The 24,910-nt window shown below is 38.2% G+C and overlaps 1 protein-coding gene across 1 annotated transcript in view; it reads right to left on the bottom strand.

Moving 5' to 3' along the window:
• Positions 1–24,910, bottom strand: part of ELN (elastin) — an 82,721-nt gene that overhangs the window by 14,080 nt on the left and 43,731 nt on the right. Inside the window, exons 14-27 of the mRNA XM_018561242.1 lie at positions 22,768–22,839; positions 20,693–20,722; positions 19,201–19,272; positions 16,351–16,389; positions 13,924–13,980; positions 11,708–11,764; positions 8,486–8,641; positions 8,351–8,398; positions 6,153–6,329; positions 3,875–3,904; positions 2,907–2,942; positions 2,479–2,516; positions 1,454–1,490; positions 174–266 (exon numbers count right to left, since the gene is read on the bottom strand). Coding sequence (XP_018416744.1) covers positions 174–266; positions 1,454–1,490; positions 2,479–2,516; positions 2,907–2,942; positions 3,875–3,904; positions 6,153–6,329; positions 8,351–8,398; positions 8,486–8,641; positions 11,708–11,764; positions 13,924–13,980; positions 16,351–16,389; positions 19,201–19,272; positions 20,693–20,722; positions 22,768–22,839 — 942 coding nt within the window. The remainder of the gene's footprint in view (positions 1–173; positions 267–1,453; positions 1,491–2,478; positions 2,517–2,906; positions 2,943–3,874; positions 3,905–6,152; positions 6,330–8,350; positions 8,399–8,485; positions 8,642–11,707; positions 11,765–13,923; positions 13,981–16,350; positions 16,390–19,200; positions 19,273–20,692; positions 20,723–22,767; positions 22,840–24,910) is intronic.

Genomic DNA, 24,910 nt, shown 5'->3' with positions numbered 1-24,910 from the left:
ACTTCAATGTGGGTTGCTGTCAGCCATTTATTAGCCTACCGGTTTCTCCCAACCATTAGATCAGACAGTAGCCAGAATAACATTATGTGTGGAGGCTTCTGCAATCCATGTGGAGTACCAGGCATAGGCTGAGTAAAGGAAAAATTGATAGAAATAGCAGACACATTTCTAACCTCCTCCTGGTACTCCACCGACTCCAACTCCTGGTAATCCACCAACTCCAACTCCTGGTAATCCTCCAACTCCTGGTAATCCACCAATGCCAACTAACCAAACAGAGGAAAATAAATTAGTATGATACTTGTGCAAAGCACACAACTATACAGCATTTCATACAATTTCCAAAGTTCCCGCAATGATGGGCTTACAGTATATTCATTAAAAGTGATTACAATGATGTATGAGAAGTTGCAAATCAATCATTAAACCTGCTTTTACTACCATGTCCAGCAGGCAAATGGATCACATTAGATCTCCTATGCAATATGTGCATTCAATTTATATCATATTTGGTTTCAATTAAATTGTAATTTAATTCAATTCAATAATATGTAAAACTTTGCCATTTGGATAAAGCTAGAAAACTTGGCATTCAGGATGTGTCTACTGAGCATTATATAACATTTCAACATCCCTTCAGCACACCTCTCAGACCCTCTGAATGGTTATGTTAATTTTGTAAACACTCTCTTTAAAGGAGAACTATGGGGTCAGTGTTTTTCCCCATAGTTCTCCTTAGGGTAACAGGAGGACACAAACTAGCGTCCTCCCGTTACCCTAAGCTCAATATACCGTGAGCTACAGCTCGCAGTATACTGAGACACCGCAGCCGGAGCGGATCCCGACATGGACGTCGGGATCCGCCCAGCTGCTTGAGTGACAGCTGGCTCTGCCTATCTAGAGGCAGAGCCAGCTGTACCCGCCCCCTCCCCCGTCCGTTCCGCCAGTCAGCGCTGGGAGATCGGAACAGGGAGAAGGAAAATCCAGCCTCTCCCCCTGTCATGGCAGAGAGCTGTGACATGATCGAGAGGTGAGCGAACCCGGTATCTGTTCGCTCACCTCCCGATCTACTGAGCCGACCTGTGACAGTCTCATTGTCACAGGTCGGCTAGAACTATGAAGTGAGTGGAAATCACTCATCTTATAGTTCTCCTTTAAGGGCCAGAAAAGATGAATGGCATATCACCAGGACCCACACCAACTGTAGAAGGCTTGTAGAATCTTAAATAACAAAATGAGAGGACTTTTTTCATCTTCTCACAGATTATATTTACATAACATTACCAGTACAAATGTATTTGTTTCTTGCACATTTACTTGCAAATTAATTGTACAGTTTATCAGTAACAAACCCATCTAGCAATATTAACAGCTCATTTGCCCATTGTGTTGATAAGGTGATGACTACTTTATTGTGACCACTAGCAATATATTTTCAGAGATTATTACCCACCTCCTGGCTTAGGGGGCTTAGCTCCTACACCGCCAACACCTGGGAAAGTGATCAATGCATAGTTAGTGTAACAGTGATTACATTTTCCTTTAACACATTCTAAGATTTTGTAGTAGGACTACATGACATTGTGTATTTCCATTATGTATTTCCAACACTATCATAAGTACATTACTTTCTGTTATCAGTGTCTACCACTTAAGCTAACTTTATGAACCCGAAGAATTGTAGTGAAAAGCAGCAACAAATTGCTCCAGCATTATAACAGTATACAGTATACAGTATATAATTCATATTTTACAATATTTTTTCCCATCTTAAATGAAATAGGAAAGTGTTAAAAATCCTGTCAGGTTTTTTTTGCCATCTGTGTTCCATTGGGAAGATTTCCCTTTACCTCCTGTTCTGTAGACACAACAGGTAGTGATGGGAAATCTTTCCAAAGTGAGGGAAACACCCTCAACAGTTGTCACTGGAAGTATACCTATTATAACTATAGCCTTGACTTTCCTCTACTTTTGGTCCCAGTGACTGTTGTTACCAGGACAAATAGAGAGGGTGAATCTCTCTAGCGGGAGCATAGACAGCAATAAAAGGTTTAAAAAGGATCCAACCCTTCACCACTATCCAAAAAAATAATTGGGCTTTAGACACAATCTAAGTGACAAAACAGTAGACAAAGAGGCGCTGCACTACTTCCTAATATCTTTCTGCTTTAGGCCGCAGAAGTCTAAGATGTCATTCCTGACATGAAAGGCCAGAATATTAGACAAACTGTAGTAAGTCACAGAGATATTAGTATATTATTGCATTCCGTTAGGATTTATTTAATAATGTATTTTTCCATCTACTAAGAAAGTTAGATTGAACACATTGTTTAATATTTTAGAATGCCATGACTCAGCCACACTAAAACTCAAAATTTAATTTTAAACACTTATTTATTAAATGCATATATGCATACATATATTCATACATACACACATAAATAAATACATACATACATACATTTATGAATATCACATACCTCCAACTGGCAGGCCACCTGGTCCAACTCCTCCAACTATGTGACAAAAATAAATAATTAGTTAGATTTTATTTCATTGTTAGTTGCTAAATATAATTTTTTGTATTGTATTTTATTGTTATTTATGTTGTACATGTGGTGAAACACTATGTGCTGATATTTATGAGCTAATACAACATGCGGTACTTTTACCTCCCACCATCTTCCTGGCCTTTTCCTGAGAGCCTGGTCTAATTATTATTCTAAATGTACCAGTACCCGTTTATGTACCAGTTTATAAGGAGCTAATATTATCAATACAGTCCAAGCAAGAAATAATGTAATGTTGTGTATGTTAACATTTTATATATATCCATGGAAAACCAGTTTAATGCAAAACACCACTTTAATGTATACTTAAATATATTAATTAAAATAAATACATACCTCCAACTGGCAGGCCACCTGGTCCAACACCTCCAACTATGCAACACAGAACAATAAATAAGTGACATTGCTTTCAACAACAGTATGTACTGTATGTAATTGCTTATTTATATGAGTTGTATGCAACTTGCTTATATAGTTACTATGCCGAGGCACATTAAATGATAATTACACTTGGAGGTTTAGTTCTTTCACACCAATCACTAAATACATATGTACTTAGAACATACAGTGGTGAGTTTGTGTCACAGTGGTGGTTCCTATGTTGGAACTAGAGGTCACAAGTGTTTTGTGACAACATGAACCTTCATGGTTGTGTGTGAGAACGCATGTGCAGCAATCTATTATTGTTATTATTTTACAGGATTTATATAGCGCCAACAGTTTGGGTGGCACTTTATAAAATACAGGGAGACATTACAATTACAAAACAATTCAACAGAAGGGGGTTAGGAGGGCCATGATCGTGACAGGCTACAATCTGAAAGTGAGGAGTAAGAGGTACAACAAGTAATAGATGTGAATGGATGAGTTTGCTTCTCTAAAGATATACTTTTTTAGAGATCACCTAAAGGTGGACAGAGTAACAAATAGCTGGATAAATGGTTGTCATTGTACTCATCCATCTGATGAAGGACTTTAGGAAAAAATAGCTGCTGAAATTCTCTTTCATCAGTCTGTACTCCATCTGCTAAGTGTATAATGGAAAAGCAGCATAACACTGACAAGACAATCCATGTGTTCTTCCCTCCTAAAAGCCTGCTCTCTTTGTTAGACTCAAACCAATTTAATAGAACCTGTGTGGCTAATGCTGATTACCCTCCATCTTTGCATGTAAATGATGATGTGTGGGGAATTTGGGAAGCCAATATAATGAAAGGATTTCTGTACTGTTACCTACATTTTATATATTCATGGAGTTCAGCTTTAAAATATGCATAGCTACCATTTCTGTAATTGCAACTTACCTCCAGGTTTAGGTGGCTTAGCACCAGCACCTGTATAACAAAATATACAAATAAGGATCAACATTTAAAAACGAAGAAAGAACAGTTAAAGAAGAAATAAGAATAACCTACACTAATAATGTAAATAAGCTTAAGTATACATAGGAAATATGGCGTAGGCTTCACATTTATTATCACCGTATCCAATGATATTCAATGTTTAAATGTTTTTGTGTGTGATACATATAGGTAAAATGTAATCAAATCTTGTTTACAAAATGACTTCTAGTATACTCTAAACTATGTCAAATAAATATAATATGAGTTGAATAAATAACAGTATGCAGGAATTTTCCTAGGCTGGGTTCACACTATTGCATTGCAGCAATGCATAATATGTGCGTTGGTGTGCTGCTCTGCCATTCATTCTGAATGCCACCCCAATACACCGCAGCACACATTAATTACCATGGGTTGTGGTGTGCTGTATTGCAAAATATGGAGCAGAAACATTTTTAAGTGTGTTTTAGTGCATCGTCAGCCTATTCAAATAAATGCGCTGCTCTAAAGCAAAACATAGTAATACAGGTCTTAATGCACTAGACCTCAGTGGTGTGATTGATTTATTAAAGTAAACTTGACACCACAGTTAACCTTGCTTAGGGATATTGTTTTTATAGAGAAGAAACGTTTAGGCACGGGGTAGATGCTACAAATTCCTTTAAACAGTATGCTAAATCTGTGACACAAATCTGTGACTGTGATTTGCACTTTGCAGTGAACGTTTCCATGAGCTGTGGTAACATTTCCTTTTGAAAGACTACCCAATCATGTGCAAGGGAAAATAAAAAAAATATTTTTGCTTGCACGTGATAGAGTGATGGAAGTAAGCAGAGCTTCACCTCATTCACTAAACTAAGGGGAAACCTTCGGTGCAAAATGCGAATTCCCTTGCAAAGTGAACAACCTACTCCTACTGTATCTGTAAATCAACCCCTACTTTGTGTAGTAGACTGCATCTGTGCATTTCTGTTTGTCGTTATTCTACTATTGCCATTACACCACCTCAAAAGAACTGCTTTAAATACTATTGGAGTATACGGTAGCTTTGTAGATAGAGACAATAAATTCAACTGGTTACCCCCAGTGCCAAGCCTGGCCAAGCTCAACTTTTCTTTATTTCTATATTTCTAATTAGAAGATATACTCCAAATCGGCCCCTTTGTTCAACTTATGACCTGAGACTATTCTGCTCACTCACCCGCACACCCAACTCTCATCTACAGGACCTCACCAGGGCTGCCCCCACAATATGGAATTCTCTCCCACGCCACATCAGGCTCTCACCATTCTTAGAGGGCTTTGAAAAATCCCTCAAAATGCAGATGCGTATCAGCTCTCCCCTTAATTTCTCACCCTATACAACCTTCCCTTCTGCTCTCTTTTCACAGTACTCCCAAATCCCCACCCATTTTATTTGGTATACATCTGTAGTCTCTCCTCCCCATCTCTGTGTCTTTGGTCCCCTTCCTCTTAGACTGTAAGCTCTTTTGGGCAGGGTCCTCCTCACCCACTGTTTCTTTATGTCAATGATGCTTGTCAGTGTTTCTTACTTGTCTTGCCTAAACGATTGTACAGCACTGCGGAATATGTTGGTGCTATAAAAATAATTGTAATTGTAATTTTTAGGGCCATATTTATGTTTCTACTTTGGTTCCTTCTTCATTAAAATTGTTGGCGAGCATAATTTGCAAAAACCTACTGTAAGAGAGATTGCCAAAGAAGTATTCTGCAACTAACAATAATGTCATCATAAAGAGAACCAGCGGAGTTGATTTACTAAAGGAGTATTATATAATACTAAAGGAGTATTATAGAGTATTATAGACTATATAATAGTACAGACTATTCACTTAGCAATGTGAACTTTGTTTAGAGGAGTAAATAGGATGAAGCTTTGTTCACTTTAATCAACCAAGCACGAGCTAGCAATTGTTTAATTTAATTTCCCTCACACATGATTGAGTATTCAAACTGAACGGAGGTTTATGTCATTTGTTATCATTCACTTGTAAAGTGCATATTTACTTTGCAAAGTCAACAGTCTCTACTCAATTAGTAAATCAACCCCAGTAAGTTGAGAGGGGCAAGCAGGTAAGGTGAGAGTACTATCTCCTTCACCCTTTGAACAACTCGTGAGAAGATTCTGACACTATTTTATTAGAGTGTAGAAGTCTATATTTGCTTTTTTATAAACTAAATAACGAGAAATAAATAGTACTACCATTTAATTACTTACCAACTCCAGGAACACCACCAACTCCAGGAACGCCACCATATCCGGGAATGCCACCATATCCGGGAATGCCACCATATCCGGGAATGCCGCCATATCCGGGAATGCCACCAACTCCAGGAATGCCACCAACGCCTACTCCACCACCTACTCCAGAAACACCCCCAACACCAGGCACACCTATGGAAACAAACAGCTGACTCTTTATCACTGCATTAGTAAAAAAAAATGCAGAAAAATATAGCTTCCAGAAAATATGCTTTAGATAGATTTGTAAGGAAAATATCAAAATATATATATTTTAAAAATGATGCAAAGAATTTATTTTGTGAATTTTTCATTCTCATTTTACTGACACCTGTTTTCCAAATAATTCTTGCCATTGCATGTTTTTTTTTTTGTTATTTACATTTCTCTTACATTCAGAATTTTGTGTCTGTCGCAGGTTTTTTCAGGACTAAGTTTTGTGACCATGGCTGGATTTGGGCAGCTGCACCATTTAGCCACATTTTAAATTTTAACTAAACTGAAGAACACAAATGAAATATACTGTGTATCCCTGCTTACAAGTTCTTATATCTGGCAGCTGCAACATTCATTTTCTTTTTAAGGCTAATTACATTTTCTGCAAGAACAGAATCCTATCCTTACCTAATAAGCTTAAATTAGCTAGGCCACCCTAAATCAGCAACACCTCTCTATGTAATGGACAAAAGGAGAGGGGGAGGTGTTTGTAGTCTAAATCAGGAGAGCAGTGACAACGTTACTATTCCATAGATGTAGTACAGTATGTGAGTATTATCTCTCTGTTACAAGTAGTGTGTTGTTGCCAGAATCACCAAGTGAAATAAAAGGAAAATAAAATACGAGTAGAAAGAAAACGAACGCAGCCACCACATCTAAAGACTGGTAAACTGCAATATATCATTTTTTTGGGATTGGGTTTAGATAAGATTTAATTTTGTCTCTTTTCTGGAGTTTAGTAAAACTGATCTGTATTACCTATTTTTCTCCTATAGATGTCACTCTGATCCACAGATTATAGAAGGTGTGTAATTTTGTACAAGGGGAGAAATCAGTGTGGACAATGGAAATAAAATAGCTATAAAATAGCTAAGTGAAATCAGCTGAACCTGTATTTTGTACATGAGTCATACCGATATATAACAATAGGGGTTTCTACCGTACTGAACAAGCAAACAGATCTTATTTTCATTTTCTGTCCTGCACTAAACTATAAAAAGTAGATCCTATTGTTTTATGAGGACAATGCAAGTATTGCTTTATTATATGGTATGGTTATGTGTTTATGGGTTTCCCTCACACTCCCTCCTACTCATAAAAAAAGTACAATAAAATAGCAAAAGATGGATAGTATTTATCACTAAACTAGGAGAATGTATGCAAAGCATAGGCATACATCTATTCAAATATATATATATATATATCTATACATATATATATATATATATATGTATTAATATATGAAAAACAGTAACCACAATAACAAGCTACAGTAGGAGAGAGGAAATTATCAATACAAGCGTAGAGCCTAGATAGTGTAATTATTTAATGTTAGGATGGGAACAGTAATAAGTTCGAGGCTGATGAACATGTAGGGCCCACAAATTATTAATGTTATAAGTGTCCAAAATAGGATTAAAGAAAATAAGGAAAATACATTTAAATGTACAATACAGTAGATGCCAATTTGCCAATTTGTAGTTTTCTGGTGATTCAATTAAAGTGGAAGTCTACAAAACAAGCTTCTCTACATTTTTAAATCAAACATACTCTAGTTGCTCACTTGAATCCAGGCTTTACCAAAGGTTCCTTCAGTAGAATTAAAGTCACACTAAACTCAGAAGTTAAACCTTAAAAATGCATTCAAGTACCTTAACTATTAACAAAAATGTATCTTATTTGTGAATCACTCGGCTGTAGATCCTCATATCATCTCTGAATTGGTCCCTGTGTGTGTTGTAAAGTAGACATCACTCCAAGCTCGCTCCCATGATGGACAACAATCTCAATACAAATTAGTATCCTAAACATGAGATTAGCTCAAAGTTAAGGTATGTGAATGCATTTTTTAAGGTTTAACTCCTGAGTTTAGTGTCACTTTAAAAACCAGTCAAACACTGGTTAAATAGCAACTTCAATAGCCATGACATTTGTAGAATATAGTACTAGTGGCTCACCATACTTAGGAGGTTTGCCACCAGTCTGAACTCCATATTGAGGTATTCCTGTAAAACAGCAATGCAAACACTTCTTAACAACTACACATTAAATTTTTTTTAAAAATCTGCAAGTATGTTTTCTTTAAGCATTACCAGCTCCGGGCAGTGCACCACCCCCAGGCAAAGCTCCAGGGTAAAGACCAGGCACGACACCAGGAACAGCTCCACCTCCAGGGCCCAAACCTGGCACAGCACCAGGGATGCCACCAACTCCAGGTCCAACGACAGGTATACCTCCACCTCCAGCTACTATATGAGATCACATGATCAAGAAGACATGTTCACTATATATTAAACCATGCATTGGTGCATTGCATACAATATAAAAGCTCAGCTTTAGGCAAAGCAGATGGGCAACATACTGAAAATTGTAGTTTCCAATATAAAACTTGTCTGTTTATTAAAACTTTGAAAGCAAGAATCAAATTACCGGACCAGCACATTCCCGTTTAAGACCAGCACGTTTCTGTTTATAGTCTTAGAAATTCAATGAAAACCATATAACAAAACAAAGCAAATAACCAAATGTGCTAAAAATCTGGTCTTATTATTTTTTTTAATGTATGCCTAAATAAACAAGTTAGGTCATAAAAGATAATCCACAAGTTAGATCATTACTGATATAATGGTTTTTTATAAGCTTGGATTTGTGCTACATTTAAGGTTACTTCCATATTTTTGTTATTTTGCCCATAAGATAATATTACATCGTTCTTAAAAAATCCACAAACAGGATTATATTATCTGTACATCAAAGATGTTGTGTATTAGCTGTGATTGTTCAAAGAGTTAGCTGCTTGATGCGGTTTTCCACATGTGGTACAAAAACAACCCGGTCCTTCAATAGTTTTGGATTATTGTTGCTATCATACATCACTTTGATACAAAACAGTGCAGGTAAGGCTAGGATGACAGAGCTGTAAAAATCCTTGCCCATAGCAATTAATCATTAAAATTCAAATATGTATTTATTTTTCTAGATTTTTCTAGATTTATTTTCTATATTCTGTTCCCACCAGTTTTATAAAATAGGATATAATTGTTTTTTATAAGTAGTAGCTAGGGGTGACCAAGTTTTCTTTTTCAAAAATATGGTGGCCAACTATAGTGGCCCTTGTAGCCTCAGGATTATACAACCTCAAAGCAGACCATCAGTATTGTGTCCTTTCATGATGACAGAAACACAGAGGCAGCTAATGCAACTTTTGAAGAAAGGAAGGATACACAAATTAAAGCCATAGACAAAAGAAGTACTGTACTTCATGAAATGGTTAATATCAAGCCTACCAGCAAAGTATCTTGCAGAGCTGCAGCTTGTGGCAAACAGTGAGGCCCTGATGCTCTGAACATACCACACAAGTGTAAGCTCTTCAACAGACCAATGGCTTAGTAGGGCTTGTGAATTTAATTTACATGTCTATTTTTCAAATGCTAATGATCATGTACCAGTTCTTTCCATGTTTCCATTTCTGTGATCTGTTTCCAACATAAACCAGCAAGAAATCTGCTGCTCTTAGATGACATTGTAGTTAATTGGAAAATGTTTAGAAGCTTTAAATCTAGGGTTAGAAATAAATTGCCACCTGTGTCCTCATAGGCAATATTTCATAGTGCAGGAAGTACCACTGACACAACACAAAGTTAGGAAATCTCCTCAGAAAAGACAGGCAGCAATAAAAACCTGATAGGGGGTTTAATCTTTTCCCACTCTGTTTATGAAAAGTCTTTTATTCCTGTCTTTGCCCATGTATGAGACTGTGTCCTCATTTCCTATCCTGGGGACACAATTGGAAGAAAGGGGAAATATCCCAAACTGGGGGTTTGATGCAATAACAACTTGACAGAGGCTTTAAACCTTCCCCACACTTAATATAAAAGTGCTTTTATCCCTGTCTACGTTCCAATTGGAGACACTCTCCTAATTTCCTGTCCTGGTGACACATGAGGAAAAGAAGGGTAGGCAGAGCAGGAAGAAGGGTAGAAAGTTCTAATCCTTCCTCAATATATATAAAAGAAACAAAAATAAAAGCTTTGACTGAATTTCGAATATAAAAAAAATATTTTTGTACAGCCAGCCAATAACTTGATTGATGGGGTTATTATGGTTATATCACCACCTGCAGGAGTAGGATGCTAGGCATACAATAAAAACACAAGCCAACCCAGGGACGGCCCTGCCGGTTGCCAAACCCCCAGTCTGTAACAATCCACTCAGTTGGAATCAAGCAGTACACAGAACCATGGCAAACGCCACACCCCCACAACAGCTGTGTCCTTCAATGAACACAGAGAAAAAGATTTCACGGTGAGTACAAAAATCCTATTTTCTCTTCATTCCATTAAAGGATGGATTGTTCATTGAATAACTTGACCAATAGGAATGTCCCAAAGCAGTGTCAAACATAGGGTGAGCTCAGAAACAGGATTAGATAAAAACAACAGAAACAAAAGTAAAATAAAAAAAAACAGGACCAAACAGGACCAAAGAGCCCTAGGTCCCAACTCCTAAACAAAAGGCAACAAAATGAGTGGGTTGTTGCAGACGGGAGGGAAGGGGGGCCTTGGCCACCAGCAGGAGCCGCCCCAGGGTTGGCTTGTGTTTTTTCTGTATGCTTAGCATTCTACTCATGCAGGTGGAGATATAACCCTACTGGTCAGGTTATTATGATGGCTTTGTCCTTCAATGAATGGAAGAGAAAGTAAGCCTTCTTTAGATAAAATCTTAATATAGTGAACCAGTTAGGCACACACCAAAAAACCACATGGTAAAGACTTCCATGGCTTCAGAAATAATGGTGTTAAAGCTGAACTCTAGACAAAGAAAAATCCACAGATAATAATCTATATACATATATGGGAGCTGTTTTACCTGACAAAGAATTTGTATTTCCGTCCATCTGAGATGTACACAGTCCCTTCACAAAGCACAGCCAAGAGGATGACACCACTTACAGTTAAAGAATACAGTTGTGCGCTATCTCCACCCCTAGCTTTCTGACTGAGCAGAGAAAGGGGAGATACAGACTGATAAGGTCATCTTGCTGCTCACTCTGCTCTTTGCTTCTTTGAGCATGTTCTTTGTCAATACATTTACATACAGCACACTTAATTGGTTCCCAGTCTTGCCCCGCCCTCTCACAGTTTGAATACTGCTGCATAAGGGCTGATACCAATTCAAATTCTACTACCTTACTCTAGCTGAATTTAAAAAATGCATGTCATGATTTTGTGTCTTTTATATTTACCTGGATTTCAGCTTTCAGTATAATTTATTGCGTGTGAAATAAATTATAGGTAATGGAAAAGGAAACTTACCACCATATTTTGCGGCCTTAGCTGCAGCTTTAGCGGCTGCTGCCTGAGCGCCTACTCCTAAACACAGGAAAGAGAGAGAGAGAAATCATTAGTCCTGGCAAGGCTCTACAGCCATCAGTACAACACCTGTTTCTTATTACGTCACTCACGTACATTAACAGCGGGATCCTGCCATAACAGGATAAAGCTGAGCATAGGAAATGAATTCACATTTAAAAGAACACATTTGGGATCACAGAGGTCACCATCATGTCTCCAAGCCAAGATGGACACAAAGAAGTTATAGCCTGTCTACAAATACACCAACTTTGACTTATTCTGCTGTCTCCTAGCAGCCCTTTACTTCTCCACGATGTATGTACTTTCTTGAATTAGCTGCTCAGCAAAAGGCCTGCGCAATATTCAAAACAGATGCTATATGTTTACTTTATTTGCATGCATAAAAAAACCTGTTAGCGAGCCTCCCAAAATGATATATATGACTGCGAATCAACTTGGGAGTACTTACTATGGTTACTAGAGGTTAAACAAAAACAGAACACGTTCGGGAAATACACTGGAATGTGTTTATATATATATATATGTGTGTGTGTATTTTGTTTTTCTCATAATATGGCATAACCTGGAATCCTAGCTATGAGCTGCCTGTGTGGTCATGGTCCTGTCGGAAGTAGCCGTTGATGAATTTTCTTTGTAAACCATTTTTAAAAGCTACATATAAAGAATGCATTAGAGATAAAGCTAATAACATTCGCATCTGTACATATTAATGTTTATGTGAGTTGCATGTGGTTGTTCCACTTTAGGATGAGTTGGTTTAACTTAATGGAAGTAGGTGAGTTTCCCAGGAGCTTTTTTTTTATAGTGTTGGGTATAGAGCTAGTAACACCCCTCTATTAAGAGTTGAGATGCCTGCTCCATTCCCTCCCTCCCTTCCTCCTGTCTTCCTCCCGCTTTCCTCACTGGTTTTTTAAATTGTCTTATTGCCCTGTAAGCTGATACTGTGTATAATGAAAATATTGTAAAAAGGAATGAGTACATTGGTGGTCAGGGAGGGCTTCTGCACACCAAAGCACTATTCTTGATGGAAAGGGATTGAAGAGTGAGCATGTTCTGTTTATGTCATTGGAGGCGCCAAACTAAAATCTTGTACAGGGAGCCATAAACCACCTAGGTATCCGTTTATTAGGTTATATTTTTTTCAAAGCACCCCTATTGTATCATTATATTAGCAACCCCAAATGTCTGTGCATTTTATTGCATTTACCCTGGAAACGCACATGTATATTTCTAAGTCTGCTATGTAGTCTGAACTTCTGTCATGGAAAATAGATGGCTATGTGATAAATAATTATATCCTAGTTGGAGACTGTATTCCCAAATCCTTATGGTTTTAAAACTATAACTATATATAATAAACACATTTGTTGTGTTTTATATAAAATGTTTTTTTTACAAGCATGGCTAACCTTACTGCCACCAACTGTCTTCTGATATAGAAAGCAGTCACCCCCTGGTGCTTGCATGGGTATTCTACTTCTTTTCAAGAACTGCAATGTGCTGTATAATGCTAAACTGTGAATACAGCCTGAATGGTTACATTGTGACTCACTCCTTTCCTCCACCTGAACATTCCTATTGGCCTGCAAATGTGATAGACAACCCCACTGGCCAATAATAAAAGCAAAGATGGAGGGAAAATGTGGGCTACATGGTGCCCATTCAGCCTGTGGTTGCAATTTCCACCACATAGCATATAGGGTTATTGAAAAGGAGCAGAATACATAAACAGGGAGTCAGCAGACAGTTTAACATTGTGAGAATGTCAACAGGTACATGTTGAACTTTTATTATGGATTTAAACTAAGCCAGTACTTTTAGTGCAATGTAGACCTCCTTCTGAAAGTATTAAATGCCTGGCTGTCTCAGACTTCAGTTCCTGACTGTGATACACTGATCTAGAAATCACAGAAATGAAAAGATCAAAATAAAGTCCAAACTCTTGTTCTCTATACTTTTGGTATTTACACAGGAAGCCATTGGATCAGCATGACAGTCAACTAGCATTTTCCAGAGATAGGTCAACAGTGGCAGCCTACATATTCCCTAAGTACATATTTCCTTTATTTGCCAGGTAATGTTACCCCTTAAACATCTCAAACACATACATTTGAGGAATTGTGGCATAACAAATAGACACCCTGTCTAATACATACCAGTTCCTGTAGGATATCCAGCTTTGCCACCAGCTCCCAAAGCACCAGCACCATAACCTACAATGCAGAATGAACATTTTGTTAATAAGCTGTCACTTTTAAATATCAAAAACCGGGCTTAGTATGTAATAATCTAGCTAATGTAAGGTTGGCAGTCTCAACTGGTATTGGCAGTGGTAAACCATGCGTAAAACAAAGATACTCAGGAACAGTATGTACAGAGCTGTAGCTAGCTCCTTTTGCGCCCGAGTCAAGAACAGAAAATTGTGCCCCCTCAACAGACGTGTGATGTCACCCAAAGCCAGGATGGCGGCGCGCATGTGCAGAATGCTCTGGTGGCTAAATCTAAAATAGCATAAAAATTTGTTTCGTTTGCCGAACCTAATAAAAACATTTTTAGTTTCCGTTCATTTTGTCCGAAACAAATGTGTAGTCTTTGCACCTGTCTAATAATATTTGTGCATGAGTGTGTGTGTGTGTGTGTGTGTTCCTCTGTTTTCAATGAATGGAAAGCACTCAGAACAGAGGCTTCCCATTCATTCAGAAACTGGTGATAGTAAAATATTTACTATCATCCAGTTATCAATGGGTAGAAGCCTCTGTAGTGAGTGCTTCCATCCATTGAAAAATTCATGGATGAACAAGAAGTGATGTAAAACGCTTCCGGTTCATTCATAACTGGTGACACATAGTACTATGTGTTCCCAGTTATTTACAAACACTGGAGTGATCACCTCACCTCACTCGCCTCATGGTAGCCATGCCCTTAGTATGTGGGTATCTGTACAGCTGCTTTTACAAAAATGTTTAAAACTTGCTGAAAGGCCTGGTTTAGTGGGCTTGTTAGGTCATGTACAAGTTCATACTTAGAATTTAAAATTACTTGAGTTTATTTTAGTGTTCTGTTTTGGGATTTTAGGACAACTTTCATTGTTGCCACTGGGCTTATTAGAGCTCTCAACTGAAATTTCAAGCCCTCATATGACCAGTGTGATTGCTAATCACATGTGCAGCACAATGGCAACTGTAATCTAAATACAGGCTAAAATGGAACATTGCTTGGATGTAAGGAATAGGCGGCTGTATTTCAAACTTTAAATTACACTGATGGACATCTGTCATGAAGCATTGCAAAGCAGGAGCAGTAAGAATGTGTATAGTAATCAAGTGTGAAACTTTGCCTGTGCAGGAGCTTCCTGTAATAAAGACTGGCCACTGCTGCTCTCTTTCCTTGTGCTAGGTGACTGGTCTTGTATCCGCCCTCTCCTGTAGATTTTTGTAGGCTGGCTGTAGTGGGTGGGGCCTGCTGGGTCCCTCCCACAGCCCTGCTTTCTGCACAGGAAATGTGCAGCACAGTGATGATGACTCCATTACTTTTAAGTAATACCTGGGTTGGCAAAGGCATTTGGTGCATATAAGGCGAATTTATATCCTTTTGGCTATTAAGGGATATATTTAAATTACAATTGTTGTGCTCAGAATTCAGTTTCAACTACGTTGGTTAATCCATTGCAGATCTTTGCAGAACCATAGCAGTGTGCTGCCCAGGGCTGCAGACACAGGGCTTGCGAATTCCCAAAAAAACTGTTGCAAACAGTTTGCTATACGAGAAGCAGCCTGATGTATGCCTAAATGTGTCACTACTGTGCTTCATAAATCTCCCTCAGTCTAGTTTGCCTTTACACAATACAGCAGTACATGCTCATAATTGTGACAATAATTTGATGTCTTAAATGGGTGTGTCATGACTTGGAAAGCTTGCTAACCCCCCATTCAATCACCGCTAGTTTTATCTCTACTTAAAACATCCCTGCCATATGTTATATATTGACATTCCAAAACTGTCAAAAGTAGCAATATTCAGTGGTGGAAATATAGGCAGTCGTCCTGTTATACATAGGCAGCATGTTATATACAAATGAGCACGGTTCTGCGCTTCAGCAGAAGTCAAACCTCAAGCTCCTGGGTCAGACCTCTCATGTCTCTGCTAGGAGAATGGTGTAGATTAGAAGGCTATTAATGTCAGCCACACTCATTACATGTCACAGCAAGTTATAAATTATTTTCATATTGGCCAGACACACTGCAGACTCCTTTCTCTTACATATTTTGAATGTTGCGGCATATGCTTGTATAGAAACACATTTTACACCGAAAAAGAAGCTGTGCATGCCAGGAAATATAGTGAAATAATAATAAGAGTTTATTTATTTCTCCACTCGCACAGGCTTCGGCCCGAGCCTGCACAATGTTTCCTTCTCATTACCGACAAAGCAGAACAGTGTGCTTCGCTACGTTGACATAACATTGTTTTTTCCAAATGGCTTTTTTGCTATTAAGTTTTGTTCCTGGCTTAGTACATTTGTAAGGCTATTGTAGCCTCTTTAGAGATCCCCAGGGAAGTGAATACATTATAGGTATACATACCTCCAGGTCCTCCTGACGTATACGGAACCCCATATCCTCCTAGAAAAAAGCAAATAGTCAACTTCATGAGGATCTCTCTCTCTGTATAAATATATATGTCTGGCCCCAAAAAAAGTCACCTGGATTTAGCTAAGCAAATAGGATAAGTGTTATGATCTGGAGTTGCTTCAGTTAGTCAGGTCTAGGTTCAGCAGTGTTATGTCCCCCAAAAATAAGGTCAGCTGCCTAGTATAATACTAAGAATGACTACGTTTTTCAATGGATTTAGACTCACATTGTGAAAGAGTGGTTCATAGAGCATGAGCTTATCAAAACAATGTGATGGCGAATGCATGCCATAATCAAAGCTAAAGATGGACCTATGGATTACTTTGTGTGACTTTGTCTTTTTGGCCAGGCATTTATATAGTTCTAAACTGACTAGGTAATAACAATCAGGAAACTGCTATGGGGCCCAGTAGTCAGGGGTTAAAAGAAAAGCTTCAATGCATGCAGCATATATTTAAAAGTGGTGCAATTTAAAAGGGACTTCACGCCCTCCAGTTTAATTTTTGTTTTTAAATCCCCTCTTACATAATGTCGAGTTGTCCTTAATTTACATACTCACACACCCAGCAAATCCAGCGTTGTCCTGCTGAAATCTGTGTTCCGCTGCCACAAGTTGGGTCCTGCGCTGACATCTTCTTCCTTGATGTCATCAGGAGATAACTGTCTCTTTTTGGTTCGGGCAGCCAACCCCTGGTGATGTGCCTTCAGACTTGTCCTCCCCCTCCATCTGTTGTATGGAAGCCGACACCTCCTGGGATATGCAACGTGCTATGCCATGAGGCACCAGGAATGGAACACATAATTCTCGCCTAGATGATCCACCATTTAGGCTGCATTCATACCAGCAGCTGCACTACAATGTACAGCTACTGGTGTGTGTTCCGAGACACAGCACCCAAGATTGGCGCATCACACTGTTTAATTTTTGTAATCTTTTTGTTAGAACTCCCCCCATGTTTGCATACACGTGCATGACCTATGTGCACTTGTTAATTTGGTTCACTTAGTCATTTCAGATTGGTGGGTTTAGTTTTTTTTATTTTTATTTTATTGGGGTTTTTTTAATCACCTTTTTTTTATCACTTAACTTTTGCTATCACAAAAGGGGTTAACAACTGCCTATGTGAGAGCATTGGTAGGTGACAAGTTGTCTTTATGGAAACATCAGGGGTCTAATATATCCCTGATGTCTCCCCTGCCCTCCAATACAGGAATGTGCTTGATCGTCGGTGTAACCGGCACTTCAGCCGGTTCTGCCAGCTCTGAAGCAGGAAGCGCTGAGAGCACCAAAGAGAGCAATAGAACAGATCTACTGGCAGGATCAAGAGGATAGAACAATGTTGAGGGTGGACTCAGGATAACTGCATTGTTATTGTTATTGACAGACTGCATTACATACTGTATGCCATTTTGACCACCTTGAATAATGCCTTACATGGAAAATAAATCCACTATCCAGTTAATTGATGCTGTTAGAACTAGGTATGCATTAATTAACTACTTTCATTATTATTGTTATTTGTATCATTCGGCATAAATAAAAAGTTAATTTTCCTGTTATCAGTGTGTTGGAATATATTCTCACTGCTGGTATCCCAAAAAGGAATGTTCCGAGGTTCTTTTGCTTAATTCCTGTCCTGTTTACACCTGAATAGCTAACTCACACAGCTGTCAAAACAGCCCTGCACTATGTCCATCTTCACCATCACACATAGAGAAATTTCAAATGTTTTTGTTTCTAGACAGCGGGAATCTCTTATTGAAAAGGAGCACAGTCATGATAAGCTGGCCCTGGTCATACACCAGAAGCTCTTCCTTATCCTTCCACATAAAAACAGCAAAGTGTTGTGGTGTCAAAATTCCACATATGAATTTCTGGTCTCAGAATGAGGCAGCAACTTTACATAGTAGAATTTACAACATTTATTATAATTATAAGATGTTGGCTAGGTGCCAACCTGGGAACTATAGGCCGGTCAGTCTAACATCGGTAGTTTGTAAAATGCTAGAGGGCATAATAAAGGATTATCTGGTAGAATTTGTTCAGGAAAACGGGATAGTTAATGACAATCAGCATGGGTTCAGGAAAGACCGTTCCTGCCTAACTAACTTGCTAACTTTTTATGAGGGGGTGAGTAGAGATATGGATGGAGGGAGGCCGGTAGATGTGGTATATCTGGATTTCTCATCTGTAATTTAAACAACCTTACCAGTTCTATAAGCTGCTATGTATGGGTTGGAAAATTGTCATATTTACATATGTAGTAGTAAATTCCTTTTGCCTTTTATAACTGTGTTTATACGGCCATATAAAATTCTACTTTCTCATCTCTGTTTTATAGCACAGAGGAGAGAAAATTTAATTTCTCTTCTTTCTATTATAGCAACTGACAAGAGTTTGTAGTGAGGATTTCCCAAAATCATTACCCTCACCGCTTTAATCGTATAACAATTTGCATGTGTTGTCAAAATTACAAAAGGGTAAAACTTGGCACTTATTTTGAATATTTCAGCAGATTCATTGCCCTGGTCTATGCCAAAGTTGATATGAATTTGCAAAAAAACTGTGCATTCTTCACAAAGCTAGATTTAATGTTCTAATTACCACCTGTGAAATTCAATTTAAGCAATGACTAACTCATCTCTTCCCTTTTATTTTGCTCAATTCAACCTTTTTTTATATACCCTGTCTTACCACAAGAAACATATCAAACAAGTTAAGTGGCATTTTAAATACTGATTAAAATGGCAATGACCTTTGAAATGCGTATGCATCCAGTTATTGAAATACACTGTACATACCTGGTAGCTTAGGTGCTTTAATAGGATACCCTAGAGGTACACCAGGCTGCTGTCCACCAAATCCACCAAAGCCTTAAAATGAAAATAAATAATGTATGAAAATGTGTTAATCTTTTAAAGCACAGTTCCAGCAAAAACACTTTCAAGAAGTGAATGAAATCTCCCAAAAGGACACATACAGGAATGAAAACCTGACAGGGGTATAACCCTTCCCTATCCTAGGGTTGGTTTTTAACACTAGTCATTTCTGATATTAGACATCAGTAGCACATCATAGTTATACGCGTAAGCGTGTCAAACAGATATATAGATGATTATTTCATAAGATTTATATTTTCATCACACAACATTCAAATTTTGAATAGCTGCCACCCTATATTTTCTTAATGCACAGATGACCATTAATCAAAGCATCAAGAAGATTGCATTCTGCAACATCTGAAGAATAAAAGCAGGCTATTGCTTAGTTACTTCAGTTTTGGATTATTTAATTCTATATAAGGAGACACAGAGTAACAAATAAACATATGGTCACAGAGAATACTTTCTATAATACATTAATAAATACATTCTTTAGCTTTGAGTTCTTTTATTCTATATATGGAGATAGATGGAAACAAACAAAGTACAGGCACTGGGAATATTTTCCAAAATGCATTCATAAACAGTAATGTTAGAGGAATTCCCATTCCAAGAACACAGTTTATTTGTCATCTTCAGTAATGCATTCTTGATGTATAATGATGAGCTTGACTGTATCTCATAATGGCACATTACATCATTGTAAAAGGTTAGAGACCAAAACTTCTTGTTATATAACTGGGGCTCGCATAGGGAAATTGCTATAGCTGTAAAGATAGGCTGAAAAGTATAAAACAACATGGTGAGCAGAAACTGCATAGGGTTTGGTTTCCTTCTTTAGCTCCTTGTTTTGATAGTGTTATAAGCTGGGCAACTATCTGTGCAGCAATAGCCCCATCTCTTCCTTGGCCCTTTATCTGTATTGGCTCTGAAATGAGGACAGGGCGCAGTAAAGGAAAAACAACATGCTCTCGGCACCCGCTTCCTCATTCAAAAAATGTTAACTAGTGCAATTATTTCTCAAACACTGACTATCAGGGTTAGGGATTATGGCATTATTCTCTAGATTTGTTGAAATAGTACAAAAATTTATAAAATAAATCAATAGCTAACTTGTGTTCAAAATATTTTCCTGTATGTAAAGTTACTTTTGGAAAAACTCCTCCACAAGAGCATACTGTGATCATGTGTTTTTTGGGAACATTCTTCTTTTGTTTATCAAATCATTTGAGGTTCATAAGAATCTGGTTGGCTGTTATGGGCAACACAAACAGCTTCTGCTTCACAAAATACTAACCTTTTGAATTTTACGTGGTTTAACAACTTTTACAGAATCTCTACCTTTTATCTAGTATTCATCTAGATTAATTTAGTGCTATGCTGTCATAAGGAACATTATCTGTAGGCTTACCAGGTATTCCACCCAAAGCTCCACCACCAGCTAGAAAAAAAGAACAAACCAGAAATTAATTATCTCAAAATAACAAGATCTATTATAAATGCATTATGTGAGTAAAAAAAAAAGGTATTTACCAAGTATAGGTATACACCAAGTAGTACTAAGTATTCTGGATAAACCAATAGAAAATACCTGAATGTTGGGTGACTGCTTTCTTCAAAAGACAACATTGTATCTACAGAGGTTATGTGGATAGTATATATAACTTTGGTAACATATACATACAGTATATTGAATGTATAATAGCACAAAAGAGATCTAATAACTTTGGTAACACCCTAATTCAAAGTGTCATTTGTAATGTACTTCTATGCGTTTAGTCAAATTCAAGTGGAACTTTACAGGCCTTTGGTTAATCCTATATTAATAAGACAAATTGTAATTCTCCCAAAATATCTAGGTTGCAGAACATGCTGGGATTTCAAAGAGGAAAGCCCAGCACCACCTTCTCATTTGTTAACTAACTGCCTTTAAGAGAAAAGCCATACAAGGGGGTATGAGGTAGCAGACAGGCAAGGCATGTGTTCTTCCTCTCATTGAGCTGTTTTCATTTTAACCATAAAATAGCAAAAAGGAAAATGCATACAGAAACACTATAGTTTCTCTTTTTGAAGCGTGACAAATGAGACCAAACTTTAAAGGCCAACTATAGTGAAAAATATTCTGGTAAGTCTATTTTGTCAAAACCTGTAATGATAGTATATGGATTTTTTTTCACATGTCTTAATTTATATTTTTCTTTAAGTTTACATGTAATACAAACTATCCAGCAAACGTACAGTTGAGATAAACTATTTTATTGACAGAGGTTCTTACAATGGCCAGCTTTATTCATTTGGTTTAAGCTTTTTTTCAAAAGGTGCATCCAAGTCTACCCTGTCCAAGGAAGCAACGCCGCAGTGACAGAACAAAGAGCATTGTCACCCTATTACAGGAAGTAGAAAATCAAAGGATCTAGTGGCAGGATCAACAGGTAAAAAACTATGTTACAGGGGCACTTAGAAAAACAAAACAAAATGCTATGTTAATACAAGTGACAGAGTGCATCATTTATGTAATTTTTGTTTGAGCTCATAGTTCCACTTTAACTCTTTTTATTAGTTTGAATGGGAAAATTATTTGGAGAAGATCATGGAAAGGCCAAGACTGAAAATGGAAAATGTGCATTACCATATAGTACTGTTTATTGTTCTGAATAGAAATATAACAGTTCAACGTTTTGAGTAACACATCTATGCTTCTTGTGGATCTAATTAGTTGTCAGGGTACCGTGTACAGGCGTCCTCACACCTCATGCAGGTACCCACGCAGGATGACCAAATTAATATGCCCACACAGGATAGGGTTCTATGCACAGTTTATTTGTTACCATCAAACAAAACTACTAACCCCCTCAACCCCCCACAGGTTTAGCAGTGAAGTAACAAGGAGGGTTAACAGGAGGGCAGCACAGTACAGGATTTAGGAAGAATGGTCAGGTACAAGCCAGGTCGTTAACAGGAGGGCAGCACGGTACAGAAACAGGATCCAAGAAGAGTGGTCGGGTAACAAGCCGGGTCGGTGACAGGTCTGTATATAGGTAGCTGGGTTCAGGTAGCTGGGTTCAGGTAGCTGGGTTCAGGTAGCTGGGTTCAGGTAGCTGGGTTCAGGTAGCAGTCAAGTGCAGGCGACACAATACTGAGCCAGCTTCCTGACTGCAGGGAGGGCCTAAATACCCTCCCAGGAAGCACCAGGTGATGGGATGATCACTCACAGCTGGGGCACACCCGCAGGTGAGTACTGGAGCTGCAGGTTCCTTACAGTCACTGGCTGCTGGAGACACCCGCAGGCGAGCACAGGAACTGCAGGACCTGGCTCCAGCGCCACCTGGGGGTGCTCTGGATCCTGACATTAGTAGATAATGACTACTTATTTCCCTTTTGCAAATGCAGTCAAGCATATAGAAATGTTTCTTCAAATTAATAACAACAGCTTTAAAGGCATAAAAAATTACTTATGAAGGGAACAAGAGCATTTTCCAGCCTCACCTTGAGGTTTCTGCTTCACTCCATTCCCTGTTGCCACTCCAGGAAGAACACCAACTCCTGGGTATCTCACACCTACATTAAGAAGGCATTACCAGATCACTGAATTAAGTACACATACATAATTATACATGCATTTTGTTTTCTAAAATTAAAATAGGAAACACAATTAGTCTTTGTGGGCACATTTCTGGAGAATATTCTTTTCTCTAGTTTTTATAAAGAGAACTCTGTGGGCATCATGTATAAAACTTCTGCCGCCGCCACATGGTGTTCACACAGGTAACCTGGGGAGGCTGATCCGTCATTGCAACTGAGTGGAGCCAGCTGTGAAGGTTCGGCAGGAGCTACGGATGATCCTTCGGCTAGCTTTGTGAATAACCCTCATAGATATTTTCACTAAAGGTAATTTGTGCTTATACAATATTGCACAATATGACCAGTTGGACTTAGAGTGTAGTTTGCTTGGTAGACAATATTTTTGTCAATTTCTTGTCTGTCCATGATAAAAATATGGTGGTTTATCTCCTTCATATACCAAACTGCAGTGAGCAGCAGGTTTCTTTCTAGAAAATAATAGGGTCATTGTCTGTGGAAATACCACATTTATGGCAAAACTCCAAAACAACTGAGGGCCATGAGTATAAGTGCCTGGCAGAAGAGCTGTCATTAAAAAACAAAAACAAAAAGATGGTTGTGCTAAAAACTGCAAATCCTCAGGCTATGGGTTAATGCACTGTCAGACTTACACATCTGGGAAAATAATGGTATATTGTGTCTTTCTTATGTGCAGCCAGAAAAACCATTTAGAATATTTTTTTACATTTGAAAGAATTTAATCTCCCAAAGCCATTTTCTTCGGGTATCTCCTTTGGCAATATGCAGTACAACTCAATTAACACACAAGCGACTCACACTTGATTCCAGTGAGATTTTCTCCCATTGCTCTACTCTCTTCTTAGGCAGTTAATTTCTACTTTGTACAGCTGTTTGCTTCTGGCCTTGAGCATCTAACTTAGCTTATTTCAATGAAACTTACAGGATTAATGTCAATGGCTCTCTGGATGATGATATATTACTTTTGTTCTACATTCAATTTTTATATTGAAATTTTTCTACAAATAAGAATCACACATAGTTACATAGTAGGTGAGGTGAGGTTCAACCTGTATGGTTTGTGTGTGTATGATCCTCAGAATTTCAATAACCCTGTATGTTTTGTGAACTGAGGAACACATCCAAGTGTTTTTTGAAGCAGTTTATGTTTCCCGCTGATACAGCTATCTGTGGTAGTGAATTCCACATCTGTACCTATCTCAAAGTAAAATACCCCTGACGCAACTTCTTGTTGTGACCTTGGTTTAAGTAGTGTGCGTTCCCAATACCGCAGTCCCCCACTGATGAGTTTGTAAACTGTGATCATGTCACCTCTTAAGTTCCTCTTCTCTAAGAAGAACAATCCTAATTTTTGTAGGCTTTCTTGATAACTCAGACCATCCATCCATCCCCCTTTTAATTTGGTTGCCCTTCTCTGAACCTTTTTTAGCTCATGGACATCCCTCCTGAGGATTGGTGACCAGAGTTGCACCACATATTCAAGATGGGGGCCTTACCAGTGTTTTGTAAAGGGGCAAAATCATATTTCTATCCCATGAATAAATCCCTCTTTTGATGCAAGATAATATATTACTGGCTTTATTAGCTGCAGCTTAGCACTGTATGCTATTACTGAGTCTGTGATCTATAAGCACCCCAAGATTCTTCTCCATCACCATTTTCCCCGGTGAAACCCCCCCATGAGGTGTATTCAGCATGCATGTTCTTAGCTCCCAAGTACATTACTTAAAATTTTTGTAGATTAAAGCTCATCTGCCACATAGCTGCCCACTCCCCAATTTTATCCAAGTCTTGCTGCAGGTATTCTATGTCATGTTGCAATCTTATTTCCATGCACAACTTCGTATCGTCAGCAAAACACCGACAGTGAGCTATGTGTTCCAACGTCAATGTCATTTATGAACATGCTAAACAGAATTGGCCCCCAGACAGAACCCTGGGGCACTCCACTCACTACTTTGGGCCATTTACTTTAAGTACAACTAATTCCTCCTTTATTTGTGTCTCACACCCCCCCCCCCTCTACCAG

This window comes from Nanorana parkeri, unplaced genomic scaffold, assembly GCF_000935625.1.
Source record: "Nanorana parkeri isolate BGI_ZX_2015 unplaced genomic scaffold, ASM93562v1 scaffold509, whole genome shotgun sequence".
NCBI lineage: Eukaryota > Metazoa > Chordata > Amphibia > Anura > Dicroglossidae > Nanorana > Nanorana parkeri.
This window is presented reverse-complemented; position numbering and strand designations above follow the sequence as displayed.